The sequence below is a fragment of the Bos indicus genome, chromosome 24 (genome assembly GCF_029378745.1).
Source record: "Bos indicus isolate NIAB-ARS_2022 breed Sahiwal x Tharparkar chromosome 24, NIAB-ARS_B.indTharparkar_mat_pri_1.0, whole genome shotgun sequence".
NCBI lineage: Eukaryota > Metazoa > Chordata > Mammalia > Artiodactyla > Bovidae > Bos > Bos indicus.
The window spans coordinates 50,032,871-50,045,717 of record NC_091783.1 but is presented as its reverse complement, the minus strand read 5'-3'; the positions used below and the strand labels follow the sequence as shown (position 1 = coordinate 50,045,717).

At 48.6% G+C, this 12,847-nt stretch overlaps 1 protein-coding gene across 2 annotated transcripts in view; it reads left to right on the top strand.

Annotated features, from left to right (window-relative positions):
* MYO5B (myosin VB) overlaps nt 1-12,847 on the top strand; it is a 333,332-nt gene that overhangs the window by 126,397 nt on the left and 194,088 nt on the right. For both annotated transcript variants that reach the window (XM_070779031.1, XM_070779032.1), the window contains exon 2: nt 9,451-9,561. In XM_070779031.1, coding sequence (XP_070635132.1) covers nt 9,451-9,561 — 111 coding nt within the window. The remainder of the gene's footprint in view (nt 1-9,450; nt 9,562-12,847) is intronic.

Below are 12,847 nucleotides of genomic sequence, written 5' to 3'. Positions count from 1 at the left end.
CTGTGTCTCCATCCCAGGACCCAAATTCCTGCCACAGTGACAATATCTACGTGCTGTGCTAAATGTTCCATGTACACAATTTCATTTAATCTCAACAGCAACTGTAATACAGAAGGTATTTCTCTACTCTACAGATGAAGAAACTGGGCCTGTGATGGGGGTTGAGGCCAATAATAGTACTTGGTACCTGTAGCTTCTCCTCCTGTTCGCCTGTCTCCCATCGGGGGAGCCCAGCCAATGGGAAGGGAAGATGTCCAGCGACATACTGATGGGGATGCTCTGAGTTCAGACCCCAGATTTGGGGGACTAATCATCACCACTGGGTTCAGGGTGCAGTTCTTGTCTGGGTCCATGAACATGATCTTCAAACTTCAATAGACATACAGAGGATTGTGGGAGGTTCTGCTCAGATGGGGCAAAAGGCCCAGTCTTTGTCCTCCAGACTCTTCAGATGCAAAAGAATGAAGTGTGACCCACTTCCTGCTACAAGGGCACTGGGGTAAGATATTGTCATAGTTGCTACAATGTGGCAGTCCCCTGCCAAGTTCCACACTACTGGGGAAACTGCTCTTGCGATGGTGCTGAAATGAAGACATTGGCTCAGGGAAGTGTGTGGTCTCTCCTCCCTCTCCGAGAACTGTTGCTTTAGCAAGAGAAGTTTCAAAATGGACACCTACACCCACAGAGGACATCACTTGTGACATTTGGAGAAGCGTTTAGGTGTCTTCCTGACCTCACTAAAGAACTGAGCTGTGAATAGCCCCATTTTTAAACGAGAGACACGTGTTTGTGGCCTAGAGGGTTTTGTAGTCTCTTGGTACCGTGGTTCTCAGCTTGCCCTCCTGCACCTTGTAGCTGGATGTGGGCTCTAGGCGAGCTTGGGGGAGCAACCTGCTGCCCTTTCGCTGTGTGTGATCCTTCCTGCCTTGGGCGGCATCTGAGTCCCAGGTCTCGCCTCCCTGCCTTTTCACTTTTGTGTTTTCCCTTGACACCCTCGGCCTGTCCGCTGACTCACTTCAGGGCGGGGAAGCACCTCTCTGGGCTGGGTCTCTGACTGGTCCTCTATGGAGAAATAGGGAGGCTTCTGTGCTCCTCGAGGGATGCAAGTTGACCAACTTGATCTTGCATCTTATCTAATGAGTTCTAGAACAAAATTCACGCCCTGAGTAAATCTGTTGCCCAGTTTCTCTGTTTTATCAAAAGGACTCCCCTTTCCACCCACAACCAGAGCCCCTCTTCCAATCATAGAGCAGAGGTTTAAGTGCCTGCTAACCACAACATCACATCAGTGCTGGGGTACAGCCGTGAATAAAGCCAGCAGTGTGCCCGCTCTTCGTCCCCTAAACATGGTAGAAATGGACAGGCAGTTTATCTGATCAATCCCCAGGTTAGGCTTGGGGTCCCCTCTCATCCATCCCCAGGACTCTGTGCCCAGACTGCTTTGCTTCGAGTCAGGACCACATTGTGGCCAGCGCTTTGGTCTGATTCTTAACTCTAAGACTGCCTAGTGGTTTCACTTGGCATGTTGTTATGAATGGGTATCTGCACTTCCTTCATGTGTAATTATAAGACACTTTGTACAAAATACATACTTAGTGGGACCTGGGCTGCTGTAAAACAGCCAGTACTCCTTCAGGGTGGGAGGAATGGGGGGTTGGTGAGGGGGCTGGGGAGTGGAGACAGAGGAGGACTTAGAGTCTGAGACCTTCTCTCTGGTTCTGCCCTGAACTCAGCTCTTTCACTGTGAACTTTGATAAATTGTCCAGTATATTTTACCCTCAAGTTTCTTCATTATGAAATATTAGCGCTAGCCTTACTCATCTTATTTTTTTTTTAAACGAGGATGAAATGATTAAATGACTTCTATTAGTGTAAGATTATGGAGGTGGCATTATTGATAATTCTGTGGGGCGAGTGTTTCCAGTGTTCCTATTCTCTTTTCCCTCAAGTCCATTTTGGCTCTGAGGCTCACTCTGAAACAGTGAATTTAACTCTGATGGCATGTGCATCACTTAGAAAGCCTTTTTTTTTTTTTAATTTTATTTTTAAACTTTACATAATTGTATTAGTTAAAAAAAAATAAAGTACAGTGCTTGGGCCCTACCCTTAGACTTAATCTTAATTATTCAAGTGTGGGATGTGGGCATTGTTTGTTTGTTTTTTTTTAAGACCTGCAGGTAATTCTTTAATGTCAGCCAGTGTTGAGAATCACTCCTCTCAGGTTTTGAGGCTGAAGTAGTCTAGACCCAGTTACTGATTTGAAGGTCACCTATATGTGATGATTTGCGGGGCACCTAAAGGTTCCTAGTAACATGGAACACCTTGGGTTGGTTTCCTTCCCCTAATTGCCTGTGGAATCCCGTGAGGATCCTGCCTGCTAGACGGCTCAGTGCCTCCCCATCGTCACTACTGCTTAATGCTTACCATATCCATACCGTGGGGTCTCCTCTCATTCTTAGGGTGCTTCATGAGGTAGGGCCAATGTTTACCCACGTTGTACAGCTGAGAAAGCCAAGGCTCGGGACTGTTCATCACCTCACCCATGCTAATGAGTGGTGACTGGAATTCTTAGCCAGGCTGTCTAGCTCTGGAGCCTGTACACTTAAGCACAATACTGATAGGGACAGAGTCAAGGGATAAAGCAGGTGATTCAATAGTTAATCCCACTAGGGGACTGTAAGTAGAAAAAATATGAGAGACCCTGTAAGTTAATGATTACTCCAGGAAAGCAGGTCTGCTTAACCACAAAACCAAGCAGCCTTGCTTAGCAACAGAATCATGCAACAGAAGCCCGGGACATGCCCCCAAACAATAAGACAGTGGCGGCATGAGACCTACAGCGTGCCCAGCGAGCCCAGTCAGCTGAGGATCCCTAGGACACGCTCTCTGCACACATTGAAGACAAATTGTGGAACTAGCTTGACCATGTTGCTGCTGCTGTTTAGTCACTAAGTCATTTCTGACTCTTTGTGACTCCATGGACTATAGCCCAGCAGGCTCCTCTATCCATGGAATTTTCCAGACAAGCATCCTGGAGTGGGTTGCCATTTCTTTCTCCAGGGGATCTTTTTGACCCAGGGATCAAACTCGCATCTCCTGTACTGGCAGGCGGGTTCTTTACCTCTGAGCTTGACCATGTAGGGACAAGAAAACTCCCCTGCTCAACCTGGAGGAGGAGCTGATGATGGAAGCATGACTTTACTCAAGAAAGACAGAGAAGTTCTCCGCCTCCCCACTCTTCCTTTGATAGCCCACTAAGTTCTCAGGGCACGGCACCCCTTCGCTGCCCATCCACCCCGCAACCCTGCTCGTAAGCCTCACAAGCGTCCTCTTCTGACGAATCGCTTTTGTATCACTTTGTCTCTCACTGAATTCTTTTCTGTGCCGAGACACAAAGGACTGTGGTACTGGAGCTCTTCAGAAAGCCCCTAAATGACACCAAACTGTTTCAGAACTGCACTGCGTGATAATTGGTATTTATGGGTAAATACCGTACTCCTCTCAGTACTGTATTCACATTTTTGCTGGGGCTTTCTGCAGATGGTGCTTTCGCTCAGGGTGAAGAATCCTCAGGCTGAAATTTCACGTTCAACCACAGGCCTCTGAGCACGTGAGGGTCTGTTCAGCCCTGCATATCAGTTACCAAAGCACACTCCAAGGACCACTGGTTTTTCAGACCTGCCTGCACACGGGGCGCATCTGGGGAGCTTTAAAAATCACTGCCTGGTTGCCCCCCTCAGGAGTGTGATGTAATTAGCCTGAGGGGCTGCCTAGCTGGAGATGCTGTAAAAGCTCCCCGGGTGATTCTTCTGTGCGACCAGGGTTGAACACAGTTTTCGGAGGCAGCCAGTCCCTCCGGGGTGAGGGAGCTGCCTCTGTGCGGCCTGCAGAGATGGGGGAATGAACTTGGGCTTGGACCACATGTTCTAGGTACTGATGCATTTCATTTCACGGAACATCTGCCTTCTCCGGATGATACACAGGGCTCTTTCCAAAAGAAAAAGCAGTTTTTCTTTAACAACTAGGTCAGACGTTATTTTGTTTACTTTGATATGATGGAATTAAGCATTGTTCAAACAGCACAGTGACAAATGGAGTACTCCTGTAACTGGGCTAGGTGACGGCTCTTGTCTTCCCTACAATCTGCTGCCTCCAGGAAAGCTGAGAGGTCGGATTCGTTGGAAGGAATTCCTTGAAGGTGAGAAAAAAATGAAAAGGCAGCACAGAAGCTTGGTTCTAGGAAGTTTCTATCTGGCTCATAGAAATGATGGCTTTCTGTTAAGAGAAGATATTTGATCTTACTGCTTTCCCAGAGGTGAGAAGCGAGTACCCCTGTCAGGAGAGAGGGGTAAAGGATGCTGTTTGTACCATGTGCGACCCAAACCTCTTTTGTTTAAATTAGGGTGAAATTCATATCACACAAGATTAACTATTAAGTGAACAGTCCAGTAGCATTTGGTACATTCACGATGTTGTGCCACCAGCTTGTCTATCCAGTTACCAAACCTTTTTACTACTGCAAAGGAAACCCTTCCCTGACAAATTCTTTCCATCTCCACAGCTCAGATCACATCTGTCTTCCTCCCTCAAGGCCTTTTATTTTAAATTGAAGTATAGTTAATTTACAGTAACATCTTAGTTTCAGGTGTACAACAAAGTGATTTGATTATGTATATGTGTCTATATGTATGTTGTTTTTCAACTTTTCCATTGTAGTTTATTACAAGATATTGAGTCTTGCTCTCTGTGCTACACAGTAAATCCTTGTTTATCTATATATCTATATATGGCAGTGTGCATCTGTAAATCCCAGCCTCTTAGTTTATCCCTCCCCTCATTCCCCTTTGGGAACTGTAAGTTTGTTTTCTGTGTTTGTGAGTCTATCTCTGTTTTGCAAAGACACTCATTTGCACTGTTTTTAGATCCCATGTGTCTGTCCACTCAAGTCTCCACAGATTTCCGTCTCAGGAAACATTTCCGGAGCATCTCCTACTTGCTAGGGATACAAAGATGCCTGATGGTGTATCTGAGGGACCTTGAAGTAGTAAGAGGAAACTGACGTGAAAGAAAACAATTGCAAAACCATAAAAAAGGTTGATGCGAGAAGCACTGGTTGCTGCAGCCCAGCGTTGGGAAGGCTGCCTCTGCAGGCACAGGGAAGGAAGGATTCAGTGGGGAGACAGCGCTGGAGCTTGGACTCTGCCCACGTGGACAGGGGGGAAGGGACATTCTAGGCTGAGGAAACGGTGTGTTCAAAGGTCGGGGGCAGCGAACCTTTCTGCAAAGGGCCAGAGAGCAAATAAGTTAGGTTTTGGGGGCTGTAGGGCCTGTGTCACAGCCGTCACTGATATGGGGAAGCAGCCACAGGCAGCATTAAGTAGACTGTGTCATGTTCCAATAAAACTTTATGGACACCCAAATCTGATACACAGTTTTCACGCGTTAGCATGTGATTATGATTCTTTTGATTTTTTTTTCCCCCCATCAGCCATACCACTTAAAGACCATTCTTAACTCATGGGCTGTATAAAAACAGTTGGCACACTGCATTTGGCCCAGGCTGTAGTCTGGCCTGTGTACCAAGGCAGGGAAAACTGAGGTCATAGGCAGGGGCAGAACAGCAGGTGCTGGATGAGCCTATTCTTAGCCCTGGGTGTGAGATTATGCATCTCTGACAAGCTCCCAGGCAGTGGTGCGGCTGAGGTCCTCCCTTGGAGTAGCAAGGAGCTGAAGTATTGTTAGGGTCCCCTTATGCCCCTGATGCTGTGTTAGCTTCTGTTGTTGCTGTTCTTCAGTCGCTAAGTTGTATCCAACTCTGTGACCCCATGGATACCAGGCTTCTCTGTCCTCCACTATTTCCTGAAGTTTGCTCACATTCATGTCCATGGGGTCGGTGATGCTCTCTTACCATCTTATCCTCTGTTGCTGCCTTCTCCTTTTGTCTTCAATCATTCCCGCATCAGGGTCTTTTCCAGTGAGTCAGCTCTTTACATCACATGGCCAAAGTATTGGAACTTCAGCATCAGTCCTTCCAATGAATATTCAGGATTGATTTCCTTTAGGATGGACTGGTTTGATCTCCTTGCAGTCCAAGGGACTCTCAAGAGTCTTCTCCAACCCCACAATAAAAAAGCATCAATTCTTTGGTGCTCAGTCGAAGATTCTGTGGGTATCGGAAAATGTAAACAACAATTGTCCGCCTACCAGGTGTTTCCATTCTACTTAGAGAAGATTTATGTAAGTGGAAAGGTAAACGGACCCTCCCAGAGTAAGAACTAAACAGCAGAAGGGCCAGTCAGTGAGGTTCCCCGCCGCTGTGCATGGTAAACTGTCCTGTGCGAGGCACGTGGACAGCACGGTTAAGGTAGAGGAGCCCCGTGCGGGCTGTGGCTTCCAGTCCATCATCCAGCTCGACCACGTCCACAGCTCATCACTGCCACTCGCTCTCTGTCGGCATTTGCCCCCTCCTGTCATTTGTCACTTTATCTTCAGCCTCTCCCAGGGCTGTTTTACACTGAGTGGAGACTAAGCTGTGAGTTAGAGCCTTTGGGGGTGTGCTGCCCCTGCCTCCGACTGGAGGGGACATCATGGCAGCCTCACTCAGGGACGGGGGCTGTAGCGGGGCTCAGGGAAGTCCTGAAGCTGGGGGACAGGAACTTACAAGTCCCCGCAGCTGGATGGATGGCAGGCTTAAATGGCAGAGGAGGAGGTAAGTTAGAACACCCGAGGGAAGAGAAATGTTGATGGCAGATATCTCTGAGTTTTCTTCATGTCTTATTCCATAGCACTCAGATGCTATAAAGCTCTATAGTATATTCCTCTAAAGGTACAGTAATATCTTGCTCTAGGCCAGGTTCGGAGGTGGAGAGAAGATTCTGTGAACTTGATTCATTATAAAAGCCAAAGGACAGCTTTGGCTTTGTACCCAGAGCTGGGGTATCAGCGATACAAATTGGTGGTTTGCTTTCCTATTAACTGTGTATTCTGAGTTTCTTGCCTCAAGACTTTCACTCCTTGATAGTGAATTATAGACAAGTGTAGCAGAGGCTGGGGCTTGCTTTTTCAAAAGGTCAGTGATCACCTGGAGGAGAATGCTGTATTAAAAAAAAAAAAAAAAACAGGACCCAAATCAAGCCAGCACCTGAGTGCCCACAGGGAGCTTTGCTGTCTGTCCATGAGGGAGGTGGGTGATGCTGACCCAGGCACACATTCTGGCTGGTCCTTGGTCTTAAGAGCTATTATTTCAGGTTTGCTAAAAATATCCTGTGACATACACACACACACACATACACATATATATGTCAGACATATATATACATACATATGTATATACACACGTGCACACGTGTGTGTGTGTGCATGCTCAGTCATGTCCAACTCTTTATGACCCCATGGACTATAGCCTGCTAGGCTCCTCTGTCCATAGGATTCTCCAGGCAAGAATGCTGGAGTGGGTTGCCATTTCTTCCTCCAGGGGATCTTCCTGACCCAGGGACTGAAGCTATATCTCTTGCATCTCCTATATATATATATGATGGATATATATATATAAGTTTATTTAACTTATATGCAGAGTACATCATGAGAAACGCTGGACTGGAAGAAACACAAGCTGGAATCAAGATTGCTGGGAGAAATATCAATAACTTCAGATATGCAGATGACACCACCCTTATGGCAGAAAGTGAAGGGGAACTCAAAAGCCTCTTGATGAAAGTGAAAGTGGAGAGTGAAAAAGTTGGCTTAAAGCTCAACATTCAGAAAACGAAGGTCATGGCATCCGGTCCCACCACTTCATGGGAAATAGATGGGGAAACAGTGGAAACTGTGTCAGACTTTATTTTTCTGGGCTCCAAAATCACTACAGATGGTGACTGCAGCCATGAAATTAAAAGACGCTTACTCCTTGGAAGGAAAGTTATGACCAACCTAGATAGCATATTCAAAAGCAGAGACATTACTTTGCCTAGTCAAGGCTATGGTTTTTCCTGTGGTCATATATGGATGTGAGAGTTTGGACTGTGAAGGCTGAGCACCGAATAATTGATGCTTTTGAAGTGTGGTGTTGGAGAAGACTCTTGAGAGTCCCTTGGACTGCAAGGAGATCCAACCAGTCCATTCTGAAGGAGATCAGCCCTGGGATTTCTGTGGAAGGAATGATGCTAAAGCTGAAACTCCAGTACTTTGGCTACTTCATGCAAAGAGTTGACTCATTGGAAAAGACTCTGATGCTGGGAGGGATTGGGGGCAAGAGGAGAAGGGGACGCCAGAGGATGAGATGGCTGGATGGCATCACTGACTTGATGGACGTGAGTCTCAGTGAACTCCGGGAGTTGGTAATAGACAGGGAGGCCTGGCGTGCTGCGATTCATGGGGTCGCAAAGAGTCAGACACGACTGAGCGACTGATCTGATACATAGGATGGATATATATGGAGGCAGGGTGTGTACTCATGCACACAGCTTCTCAACCAAATAGGCCCCGTGGAAATCGCATGCCTGTGAGGCAAATACTGAGAGATGTGTCTGATGGATGGCAGGCGTGTGTTGCCGAAGGTGATGTCACTGGGAGATCCAAAGGCTGCCGTCCGGTGCGTCAGACCCTGCTTCTCCCGGCTGCACTTCACTCTCACCTTGGAGCTTTCAGGTCCCCTCGGACTTGGACTGCAGGGTCCAAGGTGGGCCCAGACCTGGTCTTTCCAAGGCTCCCAGAGGACTCTAATGTGCGGTCAGGGCCAGAGCCCCCGAGTGACATTGACGGTGCCTCCCACTCAGTGGGGACTGGCTGCGTTCTTCCCCGCCGGATCTGGGCAGCTTAATGACCTTGCGGATCCCCATGCGGGTGGTGGCTGGGGGAGGATGGGTGAGATTTGGGGATATGTTTGTGGTTTAAAGAATGCACAGCTAAAATGAGGTTGCTGACAACTCAGGAATGTATTAACACAGTTTCAATTTGCTGACCACTTTCTTTCACCTCTGCAGGAAAATAGCTTTGATCCTGAATGCAAAATACTAAAGCAGAGATTCCCAGGCTCTGAGGACTTGCTACACTATCTTGTTGGGTTTTGCACGTGTCATTTTATGCTTTTGTTTGCAGGTCACTAGGTGCTCCCTCTGTCGTAGATATTTTGCAGCACCTTTTGAGATGGTGTAAAACTCCGGGTAGAACAAACTAAACTCTGGATAGAACAAACTGTAGGCTTGGCATTCCCTGATAGAATTAGAATTTCATTGATCTGTAATATTCTCATAGGATCTTGAAAGTGTCTTCTGTTACCAATCCAGTGAGTTATCATTTGTCTGTCGTCCTGGTACGGGATCACCTTGTATCTTGAGATGAGAAGGGAGGAAAATGTGTGGAGACGGCTTTAAACGTTCTCCTGAGGGTCCCTGGTAGAGAGCACACCTGGAGGCTTGTCTCGTCATCTAAGCTTTTGTTTTACTCTTTCAGTACACAAGGGTCTGGATCCCTGACCCCGATGAGGTGTGGCGCTCCGCTGAATTAACCAAGGACTACAAGGAGGGGGACAAGAGCCTCCAGCTCCGACTGGAAGATGAAACCGTGAGTATAGCCCAGAGGGTGGGTGCGCCGGGCTCTGCTGACAGGGGTGGATGCTACTCTGAAGCTCGAGTGTGTCCTGCACGGTGGCGCGTCTGAGCTCCCGGGGTCCTTTTTGTTGCCGTAGATGGTGCCGTATGTGCGGGCCAAGTCGCTTCAGTCGTGTCCAACTCTTTGTGACTCTATGGACTGTAGCCGCCAGGCTCTTGTGTCCATGGAATTCTCCAAGCAAGAATACTACCCACTCCAGTGTTCTTGCCGGGAGAATCACATGGACAGAGACTGGCTACAGTCCATAGGGTTGCAAAGAGTTTCATGAACTGACTAGAGATGGTGATGTACGTGAAGGTCTAAACCATGCAGCTGCTGAATGGATGGCACAGTACACACACGTGCCCAGCTGAGAGATCTCGGGTGGCTGAGAGGAGAATCTTCCCAGTGGGGTGGCGGACGCAGGCGGCTTCCCTCCGTGGGGATGAGGCACTGGTGGGAGGTGAGGGGGGAGCCACTTACCCTGAGAGCCAGTGCCTGGTCCAGTGGTTGGACCACTGGCTCTGGATCCAGCCTGCCTGGGCCAGGATCCTGGCTCGGCCCTTGCTAGCTTTGTGCCCTTGTTCAAGTTAACAATTTTTATATGCCTGTTACTTTATCTGTGACATGGGGTTGCCTAGGGTGCATATGAGAATAAAATGAGTTATTATGTGGCAATACATAGGAGTCATGCCCCTCATGCAAGCACTGTTAGTAGCTCCAGTGAGATTTAATTAGTTGATTTTCAGATTGTTTTGCTCAAAGGAAGACGAGGCAATCACCAGGAAATCCTATTTCTTCTAGAAGGTCTGGTTCCATTTTTTTCGTGAGCCTCATGTCATTACCCCTCCCTGTGATGTGTGCACGTCACAGTTATTTGAAGACTTGCCGGTGCTGGTCATGGGGGGGTTATGGGTGATCGGTTGTGACCCTGCCATTGCGGGGAGCTCAGTGCTGGAGGGTGCAGAGGACGTTGGGAGCAGGCAGAGGCGGGGGTGTCGGGGGAGGGGCCGTGGAAGGGAGCTGGCATTGAAGACTCAGGCTGCAGGGGGCCAAGGAGAGTGGCCCAGGCAGGAGTTGTCGCCAGAGCTCCAAGGCCTCAGTGTGTCCCCTGTGGGTGTGTGGAAGGAAGGGAGGCCAGTGTACCTGGAAGCCACCAGAGAAGGGGACAGACAGGGCCCGAGGCTAAGGAGGCAGGTCAGGGGTGCACCGTTTACAAGGGGGAGACTGGGAGACAAACAGACTTGGAATCAAGCGGCCAGAAGAACTCAAGCTTTGGCCTTGGGCTGGGTCAGATCTGAGGGGCTGCAGAGCAGGCCTCGCTTGGAGGGGAGGCTGGGGCTCGGGTGGTGCCTACCTGCCTCTGAGCTGTGGGAGCGCTGAAAGCTGGTCCCCTGTCACTCAGCCTCTGATCACTTACCGTCTTCCTGTTTTACCTGCTTTCAAGTTCTTTGCTCTTGTCTCTCTAGGTAGTAATGACCTGCTTGAGAAAAGGACCTTGTCTTCTCTGGTCACATGTACCCACAGTGGTTGGTGATTAACTCACTGATTAGTGGGGAGGTTGAACATCTTTCCCTTCCTAACTTCTCTTTCTATCAACCTTGAATGCATCACTGGGTAAAACCAGGACAGTGAGTTGGTCAATTTGTTAGGAAGTGTTTACATCAAAGCGTGCCTGCCTCCCTTTCCCCTTCCTTGCAGGCAGACCTCGCCAGCCTCCTCCTGGTTTTGAGGTGAGAAGCAAAATTCCCGACAGATGGAATCATGTTTATCATGTTGAATAACTTCCCACCCCACACCCCAAACAAAATAAAATTAGTTCACCCACGTGAATGGCATATCTTCCATTCCAGCTGATTTCGTTTCAGTTGAATTTGTAAGTGGGTGGGTGTTTTTTGAGAGTCCTACGGAGGGAGGGAGGGCCGAACTGCTGTATTGCTAAAACAGAGCAGATGCCCGCTTCCTCAGCTGAGAGTGAATTCTGCCTGGCGTGACTAATCCTGGCAGCTGCCCAGGACCCCTCCCCAGCCCCCTCCTCTGCTCCATTACGGCCGTCAGCTGTAATCAGAAGAGATGCCTAGGGCTGGAGATGAGCAGCTCTGGAGAAATAATGGGCTCTGAACGTCAGATTCTGTCCAGGTGGCTTGCGGGCAGTGGTTTGTCCACTGCTGGCTCTGAGCTGTCATTAGGAGCGACTCAGCTGAGCTGCGGACCTGAGCTGGGAGGGCAGAAGTTAGATGGCTAGACTCCGAAGGTTTGAAGAATCTCCTCTGTAGCTGAAAGCATCCTTGATACACCAAGCTGGCCAGAAACTGCACCCCGGAGTCTCTTTCCCCACCCCAGCTTCTCCATCTGAAGTCTGGTGGTGTGGGTTTAACTGCAGCAGCAAAGGATGAAAATAAACTAGTTCTCTTCAAAAACAATAGTGTTCATAATCACTGGGCTTTCACCTTAGCAGTAAGCAACACATGCACTCTGCTCTGTTCAAGGGAAGTCAGCCCCCTGACCCCACAGTTTCTCTAAGATGATTCTTTTTCCCTCTTGCATGCCTGCTTATTTATTTGGGTAAAATACACAAAACATAGAGTTCACCACGTCACCTGCCATGAAATGCTTACCCACTGTGGTGCTGCCATCACCACTATCCCTCTCCACAACTCTTCATCTTGCAAAACTGAAACTGTACCCACTGAATACCGACTCCCTCTGCCCCGTCTCGCTGCAGTCTGTGGTCAGCCCTATTGCACTGTCTGTCTCCGAGTTGGATTTTTCTAGGTACCCCACAGAAGTGGGGCCATGGGACACTTGTCCTTTCATGTCTGGCTTGTTTCACTTCGCACAAAGTAAGATGTTTTCTGTTGATGCCAATGTGAAGATGGGAAACTTCTTAAATGGAAAAAGAAAGAAAGTGAAGTCGCTCAGTCGTGTCCGACTCTTTGCGAGCCCATGGACTATAGCCCACCAGTCCCCTCTGTCCATGGGATTTTCCAGGCAAGAATACTGGAGTGGGTTGCTGTTTCCTTCTCCAGGGGATCTTCCCAACTCAGGGACCGAACCCGAGTCTCCCGTATTGCAGGCAGATGCTTTACTGTCTGAGCCACCAGGGAAGCCCCTTAAGCGGAAAGGACCGTCCTTTTTCTGCACAGCTGTGAGGGGATGCAAGGTATCTAAGTGTTGCAGCCCTTGGTGTGGTACTCTGTTGAGACCGGGGAAAGCCCCTCAGTGTATGCAGATCTTGGTGATATGTACAACTTCCTCA